Source organism: Herpailurus yagouaroundi, unplaced genomic scaffold (assembly GCF_014898765.1).
Source record: "Herpailurus yagouaroundi ecotype Mexico unplaced genomic scaffold, PumYag 67681, whole genome shotgun sequence".
Classification (NCBI taxonomy): domain Eukaryota; kingdom Metazoa; phylum Chordata; class Mammalia; order Carnivora; family Felidae; genus Herpailurus; species Herpailurus yagouaroundi.
Window position 1 is genome coordinate 4,044,049 of NW_024420481.1, and position 21,662 is coordinate 4,065,710.

The 21,662-nt window shown below is 41.9% G+C and overlaps 1 protein-coding gene across 2 annotated transcripts in view; it reads left to right on the forward strand.

The window, feature by feature from the left end:
- Positions 1–21,662, forward strand: part of AIFM1 (apoptosis inducing factor mitochondria associated 1) — a 33,773-nt gene that overhangs the window by 4,832 nt on the left and 7,279 nt on the right. Inside the window, exons 2-11 of one of the 2 annotated variants that reach the window (XM_040468165.1) lie at positions 4,181–4,311; positions 8,931–9,030; positions 10,468–10,592; positions 10,718–10,848; positions 12,269–12,359; positions 17,077–17,161; positions 17,811–17,887; positions 19,628–19,736; positions 20,615–20,722; positions 21,060–21,148. In XM_040468165.1, coding sequence (XP_040324099.1) covers positions 4,181–4,311; positions 8,931–9,030; positions 10,468–10,592; positions 10,718–10,848; positions 12,269–12,359; positions 17,077–17,161; positions 17,811–17,887; positions 19,628–19,736; positions 20,615–20,722; positions 21,060–21,148 — 1,046 coding nt within the window. Of the gene's footprint in view, positions 1–2,830; positions 2,974–4,180; positions 4,312–8,930; positions 9,031–10,467; positions 10,593–10,717; positions 10,849–12,268; positions 12,360–17,076; positions 17,162–17,810; positions 17,888–19,627; positions 19,737–20,614; positions 20,723–21,059; positions 21,149–21,662 lie in introns of both variants that reach the window. The other variant, XM_040468163.1, reaches the window with a different exon arrangement.

Consider the following 21,662-nt stretch of genomic DNA (forward strand, 5'->3'; position numbering starts at 1 on the left):
CTTGAACAATATAGTGAATATAGACAACAATATTATAATCAGACTTGCTAAGAGACTAGATCTTAATTATTCCAACCACTAAAAAGAAATGATAATTATGTGATAGGGGTGCTAATTACTGCTACAATGGCAATCATAATATAAATGTATCAAGTAAAAAAATTGAATACCAAGTATGAGGAAGGAAGTGCTACCTCTCTGTGTGGTCTGATTGCAGAAAATCTCAGACTGGTGTTGTAATGAAAAGGCAAGGAGTAAGTTGGCTTCCCACTTTGGCAAGACAAGTGAAAAGACATGTTTAGTCATGATGTAAAATTTCCTAAAATTTTGAAGCTATGGGGGAGAGGTGTGGGAGTGATTTTGTGGGTAAAAGAAGACTGGGGGTGGGAGAATATAAACATCCATCCAATACTTAACACCTCTTACAAAATTAAAATCAGTTGGTAGGTATGTAAAAATGGTTTATTAATAATAGTGTATTACATTTATTTTCAGGCAGTAGTTTAAGTGTTAACCAATTGACTTTTTAAAAACTCAATTTACTTCTAAGTGTCTTTTTTTTTGGCAAATCAAGGCAAAAACTGCTGAACTTTACCAAATCTACACTTTTAGTTTTATCAGTTTGTGAAAAGCTAGCAAAAACAGAATAAACACTAGTATCATTACCTTAAAACAAACTTGTTATATCTGGATTTAGGATCTTCTAGAGGGATAATCAGCGGAATTTTTTAAAAAGCCACTTATTTTCAATAAATAAACTTATGGTGGAAGTGGGGAACACAACTAAATTCATTGAACCAAACCGTGTGGAACTCTTTCTACCCAGTTTCATTTTCTAAGCTCTGAGAGTTGTCAGTTTCTGCTTCTGGTGCTTAATCATTCTATGGGTTTCTGAAATTCAAAAGCTTGCCCAGATTGAGATAAGCTTCTCCACCCCTGCATGTTTTTATTTTCATGATTTGTTATTTCCAAATATAAACCATTTTATTTCATGTGGCAATGAAGGATTCTAAAGCAGGTAAGAAATAAAAACAGTAAAGAAAAATACATTTTCACTTCTATGGGTGTGGATTTATAGTCTCTTATCTGTAATTCAGAAATCAAAATAAGACTCAAAAAATCAGGTTTTTGTAACTCATTTGCCAGTGAAACCTGACCTGAACTGGAGAGAAAGGCTACTTATTAAATCTTTTGTTCATCCCACTCAGTCAGCTTTGTCAGGGAAACATTAATGTGTGTGACTGTGGGTTGCTGCCCCTCACTGTGCTGAGTGTTATTTACAGTATGGTATCTGTATTATATACTTAAAACCAAACAATTCTGAGCTCTGGAATACAGTTTCCCGAGGATTTCAGGTAAGAGACTACAGACTCTGTTTTTACTTTTCTGTGCCCTGAAATTGTGGAAGCAAGGAGGAAAGCTCCATATTTCTACTATGAAATGCTACAACCAGTGCCCATTCTGTTTGTCTTTCAAAGCCTGGTCAGACCAGGAATAGATCTATCTGCCTCTAGACCATTGGTTCTCAAAGTGCAGGCCAGCAGCATAAGCATCACCTAAGAACCTGTTAGAAATGCAAATTCTTGAGTCCCCATTCCAGATCTCCAGACTCAGAAACTGGGGGTAGGTCTGGCCATCTGTGTTTTAACAAGCCCTCCAATGGATTCTGATGCACGCTCAAGCTTTAGAACCACTGCCCTAGATCGGGATCAGCATCGGCAAATGGCAGCCCACAGGCCAAACCCACATGCTTTTGTAGGTATGCCCCTTGAGCTAAGATTGATTTTTGCATTTTTTAAATAGCTGAAAAAAATTAAAAATATACTATTTGGTGACATATAAAAATTATTTAAAATTCACATTTTAGTGCCCATAAAGTTTTATTACAAAACAGCCATACCCATTCATTTATATCTTGCCTGTGGCTGCTTTTGTGCAACATCAGCAGAGACTGTATGGCCTGCAAGGCTGAAAATATTTGCTATCTGGTCCTTTACAGAAAAAGTTTCCAAACCCCTGCTCTAGGTCGGTAGTCAACATGAGGAGTATCAGAAGCAGAGAAAGTTCTGACACCTTCCTTCATTTCCGTGTATGAGAGTTGTTATATTCCTCAGGTAATTACATGGATATACAGAGTTTTACGTCAACATAATATTTATATTATTTTGGAGGACTAACAGCCAAGTAGTTGATGGATATTTAAAATTTTGTCATTCTAGAAAATATTTTATAATCTGAAATTATTTAGTTCTTTGGAGAAGATAAATCCACTTAATTTTTTTTCTTATTTTGTGCTTTAGCATTTCCATCTTCCAGGACACATTACCTTTCATGAAAGACTGAACTGTGTCCAGGTTCGATTATGTTGTGGGGTTTTCTTATTTTGTGCAGGATTCGAGCCAGCCATTTAGATTATTCCTTAAGTGGTGGTTCCAATGAATGTCCCAGGTAGCCTGTAGTTCACTTTTTGTATCTATTCAGTCACCTCTCTGTGTTTACTTCATTTGTGATGAGGATGTGAAGAGAGTAGTTGTAGTGTTTGATGAACTGCCTGTTGGTTTTTCATTATCTTTTCTGTAAGCTGTAAATTTCTTCCCTGGGCAGCATTCAGTTATACTCCTAAAGTCTCCAACAATTTAAGTTTGAGGATTCAGTATCTATAGTATTCGTACAGTTTTAATTATTTTTTCTTGGTCATTGAACAGTAACATCATGCAGCCCAGTGGGCAGTAAGTCTTGACTTCTACAGTGCATTGACCTGTAGTCATAAACGTGTATTAACTTTTTTATTTTTGTATGTGTGTGTGTCTTAATGAATTGTGTTCCTCAGGCAACTTGTTCCAGCGATGGCATGTTCCTCTAGAACTCCAGATGACAAGACAAATGGCTAGCTCTGGTGCATCAGGGGGCAAAATCGATAATTCTGTGTTAGTCCTTATGGTGGGCTTATCAACAATAGGAGCTGGTGCATATGTAAGTAGAAAAGCAGCGTGTGTAAAGAAGCTGCCAGACAGCTCCCATTAGTAGACTCAGTACTCCCCTGCTTTAACACTTCTGCAACTAACTCCCCTTTCTCCTTTTGCAAAAATTTCCAAAAAGCCTTCTTTAAAGTGCCTACTATCTAACATCCTGTGAAAGCCAACATGGGAATGACTGAAATTTAATCTCATGTTGATTAGCTTTGCTCTTTTCACTTGTCTTTTTACTCATTACTTGAAAGCCACTGCGTTTTCTTAGATTTGACTAATCCACAAAATTGTACCTTTTCTCTTAGATATGACACACTAACCTGTGAATAGGTCAGAACTCATTGCAGCTCCTTAGCACAATATTTGATTTTGACTCATTTGTCAAATATTCAGTGTTTTCCTCAGCTTTGGATAGACATTAAAAAACAACAGCTTTCAATCCAAACTATTAAATGTTCCTAAAAGGAAAACTATCCCTGAATCTCACCCAAAGACTCAATTATAGAAGTAGGCCTAGTATCTCCACTTTTAGAATGGAATTTGTGTGAGGTGAGAAATATGGTTTTAAATGCTATGTAGTATTAACACAATTCTATCTCCTTAAATGAACTCTGATCAGCTTTGTTGGTCACAGAGGAATTATTCCATAGGTGTTTTTTCTTTTTTTTAACTTGGCAGGGTTTACTGTGACTAAGCAGATCAGTCTAAAGTTGGATCACGTAAGGTTGAGTGAACCAACTTAGATAACACCTACTATCACCCTTGATTGAAGGAAGCTGTTTCACTCCCCAAGAGCAAATTTTGGATGCCATTATGGTGTATGGCACATACATACGGTGTATGGTTCTTTCCACACTGGTAAGACAGTGAAATTATCTTTGTTCCTTGGTCACTAGGTTATAAAAAAGGGGTGTGAAAATTACTTGAAGTTTCCTAGATTGACTGACCTGACTCCCAAATGCACCAATAGACCAATAGACAGTTTTTGCAGTTGTGAATTGACTCAGAATAAGAAATAGGTGAACTCTGATAACAGACTTTGAGGAAGGACACATTCTCCTCCAGTCCTGGAGCAGCATGTTTTTTTTTTCTTTTTTAGCACAGGGTTACCAAAAATCCTTCCCTGCCTTTGTGTTGAATGCTTCTTCATTAATACTTAGTGCTTTTTCTATTTCCTTTTGTTTCCTTCTTGGCCCTATCTTTACCTACAGTTGTGCAGTGTCATCACCTAGGATCCCCTTCTAGATCACTAGCGTCTACAGGTGCTCCTGTGAAAGATGGCAGCAGCCTAGTATACTTCTTAATTGTAGGAGCGACAGTCACTGGGGCAGGAGTTTATTATGTAAGATGCTTACACTAAAATATATTTCGGGGTAGGGTGGGTGAGACCATGGCACTAATGAAAACTTGATCCATTAGAATACAGTGAAGTATTCACAGCATGTGCTTTCTAGGTATTCATCAAAGGGACATTGTCAGTCTCTAGGGAGCCCTCAGATCTCATCTTTCAAACTGTTGAAGCCCTACCAGATGTATCTAAAGCTATCATACATTTAATTATTATAGATCCTTCTCATTAACCCTTTCTTTGAAACTTTTGCCAAGTTCATAATTCTTTTTTAAGATGCTAAATTATATTGTGCTTCAGTGCTGCAGACCTAACAAGATAGTCTCAAACAGTAAACATTGAATAAGCAAGCAAAAGGAACTTGAATACCATCCATTTTAGATCATTTTAGGTAAAACATAATTTTTGTGTTTTGTCAGAAATGATCAACCTGACTTTTATTGTGAAAAGGCATTTTATTGAATGCTTCTGAGGAGGTCCAGAAAAGCCACAGAATTACAGAATTCGCCCCACCCACCCCCAGCCTCTATTTCAAAGTAAATTCATTTGGCAGTGTCCCTTTTGTAATCTCTAATTTGGTCAAACTAGTGGCTGAAGTGGTACAAGCTAACACATTTGTGTAGACTGCTTTCATAAATGCCTCTCATTCATAATTGAGATACTACCCTCTGAGCCTTACCTTTTCCATTTCCTAGCTCTCAGCATTTGCCATCAGTTCCACCTCATTCATTCAAAACTGGATTTAAAGTGTTTGCATCTGATATGTTTGTAACAACTGAAACCTTATAAGCCTCTGGTTTATGTTGCTGTACCAGAGTTGGATGGCCTTCACAGAGCTGGCCAGACAAACCTCTTGATGCCAGGCCACAAGACAGGGGCCATTCACTGTTGCTTTCTCTTGCCCTGGAAATATCTATGAAGCACAAGTTCCTCTTAAGCCATTCACTCAAATGCCTCATTGCCCTCTGTGTTTATCCAACACTGGTAATAGTAAAGCTAATTATAGTGCTTTCAGGTTAAATGATAAGCTTTTGTCTACCTGCAACTGTTATTGAACTATTCTGTAAGGTTTTTTTTTTTATGTTTTTTTTTTTAATTTTTTTTTCAACGTTTTTTATTTATTTTTGGGACAGAGAGAGACAGAGCATGAACGGGGGAGGGGCAGAGAGAGAGGGAGACACAGAATCGGAAACAGGCTCCAGGCTCCGAGCCATCAGCCCAGAGCCTGACGCGGGGCTCAAACTCACGGACCGTGAGATCGTGACCTGGCCGAAGTCGGACGCTTAACCGACTGCGCCACCCAGGCGCCCCTCTGTAAGGTTTTATATTAGGTTTTAAATAATTTAAAATGTGATCTCAGGCAGCTTAGATTTTTATCCTCTGAAACTGGTCTTAGTCTCACAAGAACTGTTAACTTAAAATCAGAATTCAGATTTGATGAGATATAGCTGTAAGTTATTTAGATTTGATGAGATATAGCTATAAGTTATTTAGTGTTTGTATGAGTCTGCTCTGGCTGCTGTAACAAAATAGCACAGAGAGAGAGAGAGAGAGAGAGAGCGCATGAGCTCTGGAGTCTCTTATTCTTATAAGGGTACTAGCCCTGTCGGATTAAGGCCCTACCCTTATTTCACCTTTATCACCTCCCAAATGTCTCCTCTCCAAATACCATCACATTGGGAGTTAGGGCTTCAACATAGGAATTTGAGAGGGACACAGACATTCAGTCCACAATGGCGTTCCTTCATAATATTTTTTCTCGCACATGAGGAAATGTTCCTGATTTAGGTACAGATACTACTTTAGTGACTCCTGAGTTGGGAGCTCTTTCCCTTCCCCCGACTCCAGCCTCTAAAAGTAAGGGAGCAGAAACTTTTCTGAAATGTTTGTTTGGGGTCTGTACTTTAAACCAGTTGTTTTTACATTTTTTACCACGATCCACAGAAAGAAATGTATTTTATCTTGCAACCCATTATGTTACTATACGTACATAAAATTCAAACAAAGTTCAAAATAATACCTAGTAGGTGTGATATACTCTGATAGTTTTATTCTCTTCTATTTGTTTCTGTAATGCTGATTAGAACCTTACCGAACTGATTGTACAGCCCACTAATGGGCTGCAACCTCAGTTTGAAAAGTACTGATTTGAACAGTGCTTCCTCGACTTAGATTGCAAATAGGAACTCCTAATGGGCGTGGATGTGGGCATTCCTCCTCCTGCTCTAGTGACTTTGTCTTGGATAACAGGCAGATCTCCTAATCTCAGTCCTGTTACTTATCAGTGAGCAGAGCTAACGTGGCCTTTAGAATATTTAATGAGATTTAGTATTGGGGCCCTTTGCCCAACTTGTTCAACTGGTAAAATCATATTGCCGTAGAAAATGATCTTTTTCCTTTCAAATTTCTTTAAGGAAAATAAACATATTAATCTGTTTAGAAAAGTTGTCTCCAGAGGCGCCTGGGTATTTCAGTCAGTTAAGCATCTGACTTAATTTCGACCCAGGTCATGATCTCGTGGTTTATGGGATCAAGCCCCAAGTTGAGCTCCATAATAACACCATAGAGCCTGCTTGGGATTCTCTCTCTCTCCCTTTATCTCTGCCCCTTCTCCACTCATGCTCGCTCTCTCTCTCTCAAAGTAAGTAAATAAACCTTAAAAAAAAAAGTTGTCTCCAGTGATATTTTTCACAAATCTGTCGTTTTTTAAAAATTTTTTAATGTTTATTTATTTTTGAGAGAGAGAGAGAGAGAGACAGAGTGAGTGGGGGAGGGCACAAAGAGAGGGAGACACAGAATCCAAAGCAGGCTCCAGGCTCTGAGCCCTCAGCACAGAGCCCGATGTGGGGCTCGAACTGATGAGCCACGAGATCATGACCTGAGTGGAAGTCGGATGCTCAACCAGCTGAGCCACCCAGGCACCCCAAATCTGTAGTTTTTCTTAACCTGACATGTATTCATGTCGATAATTGCAAATTTGTGCAAACTAGGAATACAGCAGTACTTGGGGGAAAAGTAAATTTTTATTTAGAATGTCTGTACACATTTTTGTATCAGGATATTTACTTAAAGGCTAGATCCATAAATATATGTGTACATAAATATATGACAAACCCCACTAAACCTCAAGATATTTCTTGGTCTGCTCTACCCCTCATGTGTGAAACCATTAGGAGGTGTAAGAGAGCCTAGGCTATTTTTGGATGTTCCTCTCTGTCTGAGCATGACGCATTTCTATTCACTCATGTTGACCAGCTTAAGCCATCTTTTTGGTAAAATTCCCTTTCTTAAAAGAAATAACTTTTTAGGTGCGGGTAAGGTAAAAACTTTCTTCCTGAAATTAATGTTAGTTGAATTCAGTGTATTAATTTGATGAATTTAGTGGTAAATTCAAGGACTAGCCATTTTCTTTTAACATACAGTACTTAATTTTCTAACCCATTCATATCATATGTTAGATGTTCCCAGGCTAATGAATGTTAAGCCCAGATCTCAGAGTATAGGTTCCTCATTACAGCCCATTGCCTAATGGGCTGCTCTGTAAAGGGGCTCATAGAAATATTCTTAGGACATGTCTTATGACACTTCTTCTGATTGCCCTTACTTTCTCCTCCAATTAATTAATAACCTAGGATTTCAGTTGACATAAATCACTTAAATTTCTGTCTTGTTGAGCCTGTGGAGTACAAAAGAGCAAAAGTGTGTTGTAATTAAAATAAATCATTCTTGCCAATTTAAAAAAACATCTCCAACAAACTCTGATGCTGTATTAAAAAAAAAATCTAGTCATAATGTTAAGGAACTCTTTTTCAAGTTGAACAGCTAGAAAAGATAGTATATTTGAAATAGGTGATTAAGCAGGGTGTTTCACCCTTGGTAAATATCTGAGTGTCAAAAAAAGGAGAGACCATTGAGGGAAAGATTAGTTACTCTAGAAGACTAGGATACAGGGAGTCATGTTTCAGGACATTATCTGAGTACCCAGAAAAACTTGGGACATCTACCTGGAAAACTTAATGTCCCAACTTCGTACCCAAAACCGTATAGCTTGGTTTCACAACTAGTACCCAGCATGGTCCAAAACCCCTTTTATAAAGTTTAGCATTTTATTCTTCTAGTATAAAATGATTTTCTTTTTTTCTTTAGCTGTACCTTCAGACTTAAATATAAGGAAAATTCTTTACATAGAGCCTAAGGAAATTTTTTAAAGTTTATTTTGAGAGAGAGAGAGAGAGAGAAAGAATCCCAAGCAGGCTCAACACTGCCAATGTAGAGCCTGATGTAGGGCTTGAACCCATGAACTGTGAGATCATGACCTGAGCTGAGGTCAAAAGCCAGATGCTCAACGAACTGAGCCACCCAGGCACCCCAGAGCCTAAGGAAATTTGAAAATGGAACATTTTCATCTGCTTACCTGTAGCCTTTCTAGGCCAGTGTGTACATACTCAGTATTTTTTTTTCTTGAGAAAGTCATTTTGCCTTAATGATTTTAACATAGAAGAACTTACTTGATGTAGACAAAAGCTTCTCATTTAATTGAAAAATACTGATATTACTTACGGTGTGAGCTGACTTTATGATAAAATAAATTTTCTCCATGTTTGGATCTGCAGGCCTACAAGACTATAAAAGATGACCAAAAAAGATATAATGAAAGAATGTCAGGGTTAGGGCTAACACCAGAAGAGAAACAGAAAATGGCCACGTCACCTGGTGAGTATCATTTGAGGCTCAGTATGTGAAGGGCAAGTTAAAAACAGTTTGGGTGTTGTGCTTTGCAGATGTCTTATAGACAGGATGATGCTATGAGTTGGTAAGATTCTAAAAACTATGGAATTACCCCAGACATGGGAGTAATTTATTAAAGTATTTGACTGGAATTTGGGTTTGAGAATAGTTATTAATGATGATTATGTTGGTTGGTTATTTTTCTTTATATTAGACTCTTAAAAGGCAAGCTTTAAATTACAAAGGCAAGCTTGGTGAGGAAAATTTTTGGAAAAGACATGAAAGCCTTTTTTTTTTGATGAGGAAATTCTTTTGGTCTGTTTTGTTCCCCGTTAGAGTCTTTGGAGTTTTCTATTTGTTAAAAGATACATTTGTTTCCCTATAACATATAGCCCTAGCAATCAGTTGCATCCCCATGACTGGCCTGAGTTTTCAGAGAGGAATGTTTTAATCCTTTAATAAGTCCTACAACTCTGGGTGGGCGATTTACATCACTTTCTTCAGCAACACCTCCTTATTTCTGAACACTGTATAATAATTCCCAATTGGCCTGCTGAGTTCCCCCCCACCTTTATTGCTAACAAAAGCTGAAACTGAACTTGATATTTCTTCTTTTTTAAATTTTTTTTACATTTATTTATTTTTGAGAAACACAGTGAGACAAAGCGTGCGCGGGGGAGGGGCAGAGAGAGAAGGAGACACAGGATCTGAAGCAGGCTCCAGGCTCTGAGCAAGCGGTCAGCACAGAGCCTGATGCGGGGCTCGAACCCACGAACTGTGAGATCATGACCTGAGCCGAAGTCAGATGCTCAACTGACTGAGCCACCCAGGCACCCCTGAACTTGATATTTCTTGTTGGTCAGTAGGAAGTGAATGGAAAGAGCAGAAGCTTTCTTTTTTTAAAAATGTTTTAAATGTATTGATTTTTGAGAGACAGAACACGAGCAGGGGCGGGGCAGAGAGAAAGGGAGACACAGAATCTGAAGCAGGCTGCAGGCACTGAGCTGTCAGCACAGCTGACAGTGCGGAGCTTGAACTCACGAGCCATGAGATCATGACCTGGAGCCAAAGTCAGACACCCAACCAACGGAGCCATCCAGGTGCCCCAGAAGCTTTCTAACATATTTCCAATAGCTAGACATTAAGCTAGGTTCTAGTTCCGACAGACTTAATGGATGAACAACATTGGCCAAATCAGTCACCTCTTCAGGGGCTATTTTTCACTTATGAAATGAAAGAGATACTTGTTTTTCCTGTCCCATCAGGTGGCTGTGATGTTTGTCAAGATTAACGTAGGTACAGCATTTTGCTAGCCTCACGTAAAGGGTTGAGACAAGTGCAAGCTGATTTTCTTTTTTAATAGTGGCAAGGACTCATCTGAGATTTCCAGAAAATTAACCCTGTCTGGTCTGTTGCCTGCAGCTCCAGAAGGAGAACCAGTTCCTCAAGTCAGGGTACCAAGTCATGTTCCATTCCTTCTCATCGGAGGAGGCACTGCTGCCTTTGCTGCGGCCAGATCCATCCGGGCTCGGGATCCAGGGGCCAGGGTGAGGCGCACAGTCTTGCTTGGCATGGAGGGTGTGGTCTGCAGGTCCTTAGCCCATGTGAACACGTTGACATCTGCCTCTTAAATGACCTGGCTCTGATAAGTATTATTATTTTATACCTAAAGGTACTGATTGTGTCTGAAGATCCAGAGCTGCCATACATGCGACCTCCTCTTTCAAAAGAGCTGTGGTTTTCAGATGATCCAAATGTCACAAAGACGCTGCGATTCAGACAGTGGAATGGAAAAGAGAGAAGGTGTGTTCACTTATGTAAAATGGGCCTGACTAGCAACTTCAGCTAAGCATAAGGAATGGGTCAGGATTTTGCACAGAGCCTTGTGCAGCACATAGGAGAGACGACGTGGCTGCACAGTGGAGTCTGATGTGGTACACGCTTGGCACAGCTCAGAGGCAACAGGATACAGTGGCAGGAGGCCTGGATTCTGTCATGAGATCTGCCAACAAGTAAAGCTGTAGTGTTGGCCTCTGAAGTACTACTGCTCCTATCTCCGGGACCTTTCTGTTAGACTTCTACAGTGAAGATCGGCCTGGCCACTGTTGTCCCTCCTTACATGACACTTCCCTAGGTGTCTCCCAGAAAAGTAAAAGAAAGCCACTGTTCTCTGGCATTTTCTTTGATGCCCTAGCAGGGTTTCAGAACTGTGGGAATGCCGTAAGGAAGAACCTCTTTATTAAAATGTTTGCATGAAAGACTTGGAAATACAGGTCCTGAAGCCTTTTCCTTCTAAGGGACTCCATGGACTTCTTGATTCCAGTACTGCTTTGGGGTTCCAATGTTTTTCTCATTAGTGTTTGTGTTGATACTAGACTAAATTTTACAAATCTACCTACCTCCCTCACCCTCATTATCATGTTCTGTTCTCAAGCAGGATGCGTGCTGTCAGTTATGTTAGCCACCCGTTAATTAATATCTCATAGCTAATGTCTGCTATTTGAGGCAAAATCCTCTCAGGAGCTAGATGTAGCTGTCCATTGACCAGCCGTTCTAGACAACTTATTTGCGTGGATGTGTGAATACCAGCTCCTTGGGTGGTCTTCCTGTTCTAATTTTGAAATGAGCCTAAATCCAGAGCAGGGTTTCTCAGCCTATTGGCTAAGGTCTGGATAATTGGCATTTAGGTCTGGATAATTCTTTGCTGTGGGGGCTGGTGCATTATAAGATGTTTAATAGTATCCCTGGCATCTCCCACTAGATACCAAAAGCATCCCTCCCCCTAAGCTGTTCCAGCCAAAAATGCCTCTAGACATTGCCAAGTGTCCTTGAGGGGACAGAATTGCACCCAGTTGAGAACTGCTGTCCTAAAATACATCTGTGTACTGGGCGCTTGGGTGGCTCAGGTCGTAATCTCATGGTTTGTGAGTTTGAGTCCCGTGTCCAGCTCTGTGCTGACAGCGCAGAGCCTGTTTGGGATTCTCTCTCCCTCTCTCTCTGCTCCTTCCCCGCTCGTGCTCTCTAAATAAATAAACACACAAACAAACTTAAAAAATAAAATATCTCTGTATAAGACACAACTAAGATTTAGTGGTCTTGGAAACTTACTCTGGAAAATGTTCCTGAAAGTTTTTCATGATGAGAACAATTTTACTAAGGCTATGGGGGAAGTTGATAGCGGTTCCGGATGCTTATAACATTTTCTCCCTTCCTCTTTGTACAGCATTTATTTCCAGCCACCTTCTTTCTATGTCTCTGCTCAGGACCTGCCTCACATTGAGAATGGTGGCGTGGCTGTCCTCACTGGGAAGAAGGTGAGCTAACACGCTACTTCCCTTGTCAAGTTCCATGTGGGCGGCAAGTATGGTGACCTGTATTCCCACGACCATTTACGTCTCTCCTGCCATTGTAGTTCATCAAAAAATGATCAAGTCATTTTAGGTTTAATATTGCCAGTCTTCACTGCTTAGTGTTTCTTCCTGGGGAAAACACTAATCTCAAAGCCTAGAGTAGCATCCCAACTAAACATAGAAACTAAACATAGTTTTTCCACACTAACATTTCCTTGGGATTACTGATGACAAGAGACTGACAAATGTATATTATTCAAGATAGTAAGATAATTTAGAGATTACATCCACATGGGAAATATTGTTAGACTTTACAAAGGTGAGTGCCTAAGTAATGGGAGCAGTTATTGGAGGGCATTTGTGGGGTCCAGGGAGGGTTTTGGGGGTTTTTTGTGCTATGTTTCATTTTTGTTAATGTGGGGGTACTAGGGTATGTTTGTAAACTAATGACAGTGTTACAGTAGAGAGGAAACGGTTATCAGAAGGAGCAAAGCCCAGAGTAGATGGGATCCAGAGCACAGGTGGTGGCATTGACCTTTGATAGGGATAAGCCCACTTTTCTATAAGGAGCCATAGGCAGCGGAGGTAGAAATAGGTTTATGGATAAGCTATTAACGAGATGTAATGTATGTATTAAGTACCCTCTGTGTGTAAATAACACACAGGCCCTGACCTCCAGGGGCTAACAGTATTTAGGCAGAAACATGAACAAATGATTGTAACACATAGATGTGGACTAAGAAAGATAGGCATAATGTGTTTTGGGAATTACTAGGAAGCATGCCCTGTATAGTGATGGTTTCTGGGAAGGCTTCCTGGAGGAGGAGCTCTTATAGAATGGGAGATTTTATGGAATGAAAAGGGATACACTAGATTAGTGGTAAGTGAAGAGAATTCAAGTAAAACACAGCATAAGCAAAGACACAAGGGTATGAAACAGCACGTTTGGTGCAGTGAAACAAGCAGCCAGCTACTGATAGAGCAGAAAATATAAGTTAAAGAACAGCAGGAGATGACACTGAGAAGTCACACAGGGGCCCAATCATGGACGGCTCTGTTGTATAAAAACTTGAGCTTTTTCCTGTGGGCATTGGGGGGCTGTTAAGTTTTAGACAAGGGCATAAAACAGATTGAATTTTAAGTAATCACTGTATTGGCTATGAGAAGGATGGATTTCAGAGGGACAAGACTAGAAGTGGAGCATTTTGAAGACTATTGCAATAATCCAGGCAAGAGATGATAGGAACCCAAATTAAGGCAGTAATGGTAATGATGGTGTAGTGGTGATGATGAAGAAGCAGCAGCAGCAGCAGTAAGCACAATTTTAAAATGCTTTACAGTTATTGTCTCATTTTGTCATAATAATCTTCTCAGGTAGGTAGTATTGTTGGCCATTTTATAGAGAAAGAAATTGAGATTAAAAAGAGGCCAACCAACTTGCCCAAGATCATACAGCTAATAAGTAGTGGATTACAGAATTTGAACCCAGATCAGTCTGACTACAGAGCCCATGCTCTTAATAATACCATTTTAGAGCTTGCCTTTTTTTTTTTTTTTTTGCTATAGCTTCCTGATAGAGAGGTGATAGGGAGTGGGAGGCAGACTGAGACCTGCTTAGAAGGCAGCCTTGATAGGGCGTGGCGATAGACTGAAGGTGGGCCATGAGGGAGAGGGAAGAGGCAGAGATGACTTTCTGATTTCCAGCTTGTGTGGTAGGTGGTGGTTACCCCCAGCTGAGAGAGATGTTACAAAAGGAAGACCTAGTTTAAGGGGGAAGGAAAATTTAGTTTTGGACTGTTACGGATGAAATGGCGTATAAGTGTAGAGATGTCCATGGGCAGTTGGATATGTGACTGTGACACTCAGAAGAGGGGTCTGGGCTTGGATAGGGATTCGGGTATCATCCACTTATGTGTAGGGGTTGAAACCATGAGAGTGGGTGAGGCCTCCTGTGGAGAACTTTGCAGTCAGAAGGGGAATGCGGCAGGGATGGAACCCTGGGGAATCCAGCTTTGAGGAGGCAGACTGAAGAAGAGCCCCCAAAGGAAAGTAGGAAAGAAGTTAAAGGAGGAGAGCCCAGGACAGGTGCTAAGTGAGACTGGAGAGAGTTTCAAGACGGAGGATATGGGGGTGCCTGGGTGGGTCATTCAGTTAAGCATCCAACTCTTTGGATTTTGGCTCAGGTTGTAATCTCACATTTTGTGGGTTCAAGCCCAATATCAGGCTCTTCACTGACAGCATGGAGCCTGCTTGGGATCCTCTCTCTCCGCCCCTCCCCAGCAGGTGCTCTCTAGCTCTCAAATAAATAAACTTTAAAAAAAAGGAGGAGGATGTTATTGACCTTCCTTCTTACAGCAGAGGGATCTGGTAGGAAAGGAACTGTAAGATGAGCCACAGACTCAGTGGTTCAGATGTCATCGTGAAGTTCAAAAAGAGGATACAGTACTCCTTCAAAATGTAAATGAGAAAATGGAGACTGCAATTAGACAGGCCCTGGAGAAGGACATAGAGTCAGAGGTGGGGCTCTGAGGATGGGACAGACCTAAGCGTGTGAATGGGCCAAAGGCCTAAGATGTCAGCAGAGAAGGACAGGAGTACGTGGTAACTAACAGGGGATGGGGGTCAGGCACAGAAACATCTCAGAAAGGACACCTCATCCCAGAAGCTAGAAGGAAGGAAGTAAAGTTTTTATTTGGGGGTTGGGAGGTGAGAAGCCTTATGGGAACCTGAGCAAGATCATATCCTATAGCTTCACTTGTTTTTGCAGTAAACTAGGATACCAGGTGGTTGGTTATCTGAGACTGAGCAGTGTGCCAGTTGAGTCACTGACTTACTGGGGCTGTATTGAAGAGAGAGCTTACCCAAGGACAAACTGGAAGTGTCTAAAGCAGCTACTCACCCAACCAGTCACAGTTTATATCATTGCCTCCAGAAAGCTCGACTGAGGGCATGTGTCACATGTCTCTAGAGCTACCTGTACAACCTTTATCAGAGCATTTCTCACTCTTGAATGTAGTGTTTGTTAAATTGTCTGCCTTGGCTACTGGACTCTGGAGGCAGGGAAGGTAACTTTTTCTCACCATTGTGTCCTGAACACTTAGCATGGTCCCTGACATAGTAGGTGCTTAGTAAATGTGTCTTGAATGAATGGCCTCACAGCTAGTAAGGAGGGGAGCAGAGACTGGGTCTCTAGTCTCTCTGACTACAGATCTCAAGCTCTTCACCATAAGGATTAGGGTGCAAGGAAATTAGACGTGGTAGCAAGAGAACAGTTTGGGTGATCTACCATGAGCCCAGTTTAGTTGGAATGGATTAGCCCACTGGGTAAGCAGAGAAAATTAAAAGCATATATAGATGACAGTGGGCCTGAGAAAAAGCTGGAAGAATGGAAATTTGTGACCAAAAAGTAGGATATTCAAGGTAGAAGTAGAGCTTTAAGATATACGATTCTGGATGTGGCTCACAGGAAAAGTATGAGCCAGATTCCAACAACTTCAGTGAATGAGGAGTGACCGGGAGGTGGCTGGGTAGCAGTGATTGGTAGGATACAGGCTGGTGCTTCTCAGAGCAGCATGAGGGTACAAGAATCTGGAAGCAGTTGCAGCAGCAGCAGCAGCAGCCAATACCTGCCCTGGGTGTGATGAGGAGTGTGGGTGAATAAGCAGTCTCTATGTGTGAGGTGTCCTTGGCGGGAGAGCTGAGTTTTAGTGAAGGATAGAAGTTAGACAGAGAATCTTGTAAAAATGTTGAGAATGTAGGAACATTGTTAACGAAGAAGGTTTCCAAAAAGCCAAATAGAAAAGTCTGTCTCTGTTCTCCATTTCCACAAATTGTGCAGGGACTGTGGGGACTGTAAGGATTTGTTTTAATGTTAGTTGCTTAAGACTATGACCACTCGGGGCGCCTGGGTGGTTCAGTCAGTTAAGCATCTGACTTCGATGCAAGTCATGATCTCATGGTCCGTGGGTTCAAGCCCCCGCATAGGGCCCTCTGTTATCAGTGTGTAGCCCACTTTGGATTCTCTCACCCTTTTTCCTCTTTCTCTCTCCCCCAACCCCCGCGTGCACACACACACACAGACACACACTTTCTCTCTCTTAAAAATAAACAGTAAATTAAAAAATCTTAAAAAAAAAAGCAACTGTGACCACTTGAAGAGGCTGGGTACCAGAAACCGTGGTGCCAGTGATTACTTAGAAATGGTTTCTTGGGGCACCTGGATGGCTCAGTCGGTTGAGTGTCTGACTTCGGCCCAGGTCATGATCCTGCGCTTTGTGGGTTCGAGTCCCGTGTCGGGCTCTGTGCTGACAGCTCAGAGCCTGGAGCCTGCTTCAGATTCTGTGTCTGCCTCTCTCTATGCCCCTCTCCCACTCTATCTCCCAAAAATAAATAAACATAAAAAAATTATAAAAATATATAAATAAATGGTTTCTTAAGCATCACCTTAGGTCAAGAACTAATTCTTCTCACTAGACTGATGGCTAAAAGGTACAGGGTTCCTTTTTGGGGTAATGGAAATGAGCTATAATTATAGTGGTGATGGCTGCACAACCTTTTGAATATACTAAAAACCACCGAATTGTACACTTTAAAGTGGTAAATTTTATGTTGTGTGAATTATGTCTCAATAAAAAACTGTTTTAAGCTAATGCATTTCTCCCTCTTTCTGTGTATGTACCAGGTAGTGCAGCTGGATGTGAGAGGCAACATGGTGAAACTTAATGATGGCTCTCAAATAACCTATGAAAAGTGCTTGCTTGCAACAGGTGAGTGTTTCTGGACAGGGAGTTTGTCCCTGGTACAGCTCATTCGAGTTTTAGTCTAGAAGACATGACTTAATCCTAAGAAAACCAAACCCAGTATCTCTGAAGTGGTCCTCTTCTCTTGGTGCAAAGCCCAGCTAACTACAGGCATCTGATCAATAGCCCTTCCAAATTATCCTTGCTGTCACTTCCAGTAAGGGCACGGATGGGTATTGAAGAGAGTGGCCTTTTTTTTCCCCGCTCTCCCTGTTAACCCTTGCCTTCTGCTCTCTGCCCTGTGCCCTGAAAATGATACAGCCTCATGGCCACTACCAATCAGAAATCAAAAGGGGAGATCAAAGCTGTCCCTTAAACAAAGCATGCTTTCTGGTGAACCCCCTAGAAGGGATTGGAGAAGCAAAAACTGAGGCCTTGTGGCCATCACTGGAGAGGGCAGGCCCTTTGTAGAGAGACTCTCAAATTCAAATGGCTTGTCGAAGAAAATTGACAGAAGCCTGCCGGGAGAGAGGTGAGGTGAAGGGAAACAGCCTTCATGCCCTGTGAATGCTGAGGTGGCCCTGGCAGAGAACACCACAGCGCCACCTTTGTGAGGGGGTTTTCTGGGCTAGCTCCAGCTTGTTGGGCTAAAGGGTTTTCCTTCTTCTATTTCTAGGAGGCACTCCAAGAAGTCTGTCTGCTATTGATAGGGCTGGAGCAGAGGTGAAGAGTAGAACAACACTTTTCAGAAAGGTAATTGCTGTAGTGCTTTGGTTGTGTTGGTTTTTGAAGAGGTAGCATAAGGTTGTGGTCCCCAAGCAACCATCCAGGAATCAGGGGACGTGAGTTCTATTTATCGCTCTTCTACAGACTTGTTATCTGGCCTTGAACAAGTCACTTCCTCTCTCTGCACCTCAAATACCTCACTCAAGGGTTTTCTACTCCTAGGTGAAGAATACATTTACTGTTTTTGATTACTTGCTATGGTTCCTTCTGATTGCCCTTCCATAGTTTTTTTTTTTCCTGATGCACTGGAACTCCTTATAGCCTCTTGGCATTTTGCATTATAAATGCTACCGTGGAGACTTTGAGGAGAAAACTTAAGAATACCTAAGTGAAGGGGCACCTGGGTGGCTCTGTCGGTTAGGCGTCCGACTTCGGCTCAGGTCATGATCTCATTGTTTGAGAGTTCGAGCCCCGCATCGGGCTCTGTGCTGATAGCTTGGAGCCTGGAGCCTACCTCAGATTCTGTGACTTACTAATTCTCTCTCTCTTTCTGTCTCTCTCTCTCTCTGCCCCTCCTCCGCTCGCACTCTGTCTCTGTCTCTCTCAAAAATAAACAAAACGTTTAAAAAAAAGAATACCTAAGTGAAAAAGGAAGTGGGGGCTTTTCTTCTTAACACTGCTTTACTCATGAAAACAGCGGAAATTTTCCAGCCACTCTTACGGGTATTTGAAAAGATTTGTATCATCCTTTAAATTCTTGATAGAATAAGGTTAATCAGTCTTTGGCACTATGGACATTTGGGGCTGGATAATTGTTTGTTGTGAGGGGCTGGCCTGTGCCTGTAGGATATGTAGCAGCATCCCTGGCCTCTCCCCACTAGCTGCAAGTAGCACCTCTTCACACCAAGTTTTGACACCCAAAAATGTCTCCAGAAATTTCCAAATGTCCACAGAGGGGGAGAGGGCAAGACTGCCCCCAGTTGAAAACCACTGACACTAGAAGGAATGTTACAATGGAGAAAGAAATTTACATCAATATCAGAGGCTTGGGCCACCTGAGTGGCTCAGTTGGTTAAGAGACTAACTCTTGGGTTTCGGCTCAGGTAATAATCTCACAGTTCGTGTGTTCACACCCTATGTGGGGCTCAGTGCTGATGGCAAAGAGCCTGCTTGGGATTTTCTCTCTCCTCTGTCTCTGCTCCTCCCCTGCTAATGTGCGTGCATTCTCTAAATAGATAGATAGATAGATAGATAGATAGATAGAGAAATAAATAGATAGATAGGCAAAAGCCTGCTTGGGATTTTCTCTCTCCTCTCTCTCTGCTCCTCCCCCGCTAGCGTGCTTGCGTTCTCTAAATAAACAAACAAACAAAACAAACAAAGAAACAAATAACAGAGGTGGGGTGCCTGGGTGGCTCAGTCAGTTAACCATCCAACTTTGGCTCAGATCATGATCTAATGGTTTGTGGGTTCAAGCCTTGCGTCAGGCTCTGTACTGACAGCTCAGAGCCTGGAGCCTGCTTTGGTTTCTGTGTCTCCCTCTCTCTCTGCCCCTCCCCTGCTCGTGTTCTGTCTCTCTCTGTCTCTCAAAAATAAAATAAAACAGTAAAAAAATAAAAATAATAGAGGCTATAATTGAGCCACTTTATACAAGAAGATTTTATATGCAAATTACTATTGTCAAAGATTTAGCAGAAAATTCTTATCAGTATTATCATCCTATACATCTTTGGAAAATCAGTGGACTAAACTGGTATGATCCTGCAGATTGGAGACTTTAGAACTTTAGAGAAGATTTCCCGGGAAGTCAACTCAATAACAATAATCGGTGGAGGCTTCCTTGGTAGCGAACTAGCCTGCGCTCTTGGCAGAAAGGGTGAGTACTAGGCAGTGACCTCGATTTTCTCTCTCTGGTCTTATATCCTATGCTTTTTGGGGCTCTCACACATTCCAGGGATGCATTTGCCAGGATCAGTAGAAAGAGTTTGATTAAGATTTATATGGTAAGGGGCACCTGGCTGCCTTAGTCAGTAGAGCATGCACCTCTTGATCTTGGGGTATGAGTTCAAGCCCCATGTTGGGGGTAAGGTTTACTTAAAAAAATGATTTATATGGTGTAAAGCTAAGCACTGAGCTTAGTTCTCATGAGGAATCCCTTAGTGAACAAAAAGGTGTCATTTGAGCAACTGAGCAGAACTGCTTTCCTTCCCTTCCTCTAGCCTCTAAGCCAGGACTCCTTTGAAACAAAATATTAAGGAAAGTGAGTTATTAAGATGGTAAGTGCAATGTAGACTACAGAATCGTATGTATATTTGAACTGCTATTCCCTGTAAAAGTCAGTCTTCAGACACACAATGGTTCCCAGTTGGATAGATCTGTGTGTTCCAGTTTGAATGTTTCATTGCAGCCGTTTTTCTTAATGTTAGTTTTCAGCTCTGTGAAATCAGGGCATCTTCTCAGGAGGGTACTTACTGTTGAAAGGTCGTAAGGCACCTGTGTAAGTCTGAGGTGATGCCTGGGTGTAAGTGCACTTAATTCGCTTATAGATGAATCCAGGGATGGCAGTTCTGGCGCCTGTTATATTTGCCTTGTCAGTGCCCTCGTGCCCCAGTGACCCACAGATAGGAGCTCTGGCCTGGGTCGCAGCATCGCCCAGCATATAGTGAATGGCTACCTGCTGCTCCTTTACTTCTCTTCCAGTCTTTCCAGGATTGGCTTTCACCTCCCACTGTACACTCTGTTTCTTCTTCCCAGCTCGAGCTTTGGGTACAGAAGTAATTCAACTCTTCCCTGAGAAAGGAAACATGGGAAAGATCCTCCCTGAATACCTCAGCAACTGGACCATGGAAAAAGTCAGACGAGGTAGGGAGACTCCTTCCATATGCTGCTACTCTTTCCTTTGAGTTAGGCCTAAAGCAAAGTTAGCTTCTTTGGGAACCCCCTTGACATACGCCATATCACCTGACAGATGAAGTATTTCCACCATTCTCCAGTCATCCAAGTTCACGTAGGTGTTCTGAATCTGATGCACCAAATTTCTGGAAGTACTGAAAGTGAACTGTGGGTGTGGGGTCTCCAAGGCTGCCTGCATACTGATGATTACCGGTTTTATGATAGCAGATGCTTTAGTCATCTTCTCTACTTGTCGTGAAGGTGGTACGCTCACAGACTCAGCCTCAGGTCTCATTTGCCTTCACAGAGGGGGTTAAGGTGCTTCCCAATGCTATTGTGCAGTCAGTTGGAGTCAGCGGTGGCAAGTTACTCATCAAGTTGAAAGACGGCAGGAAGGTAAGGAGGGGAAGATGGGCTGCCAGATCTTCCAGCTCTGCCCCCTGCCTTGCCTTATTCTTACTCCTTCATTTGATAGCAGTAGTTTTCGGGGCAGCCACCATTCACCTGTCATAGTTTTCTGAATGAACTTTCCATCCATTAACATAAGAATGATGAGGGATGCCTGGGTGGCTCAGTTCGTTAAGCCTCCCAGCTGTTGATCGTGGCTCTGCTCATGATGACATACTTTGTGAGTTCAAATCCCATGTTGAGCTCTGTGCTGACAATGTGGAGCCTGCTTGGGATTCTGTCTCTCCCTCTCTCTGCCCCTCCCCTGCTTGCATGCACACACAATCTCTCTCAAAATAAATAAATAAACTTTAAAAAAGAGGCCTTTTTAAAAATAAAAAAAGAGGGGCGCCTGGTGGCTCAGTCGGTTGGGCGGCCGACTTCAGCTCAGGTCACGATCTCGCAGTCCGTGAGTTCGAGCCCCGCGTCGGGCTCTGGGCTGGTGGCTCAGAGCCTGGAGCCT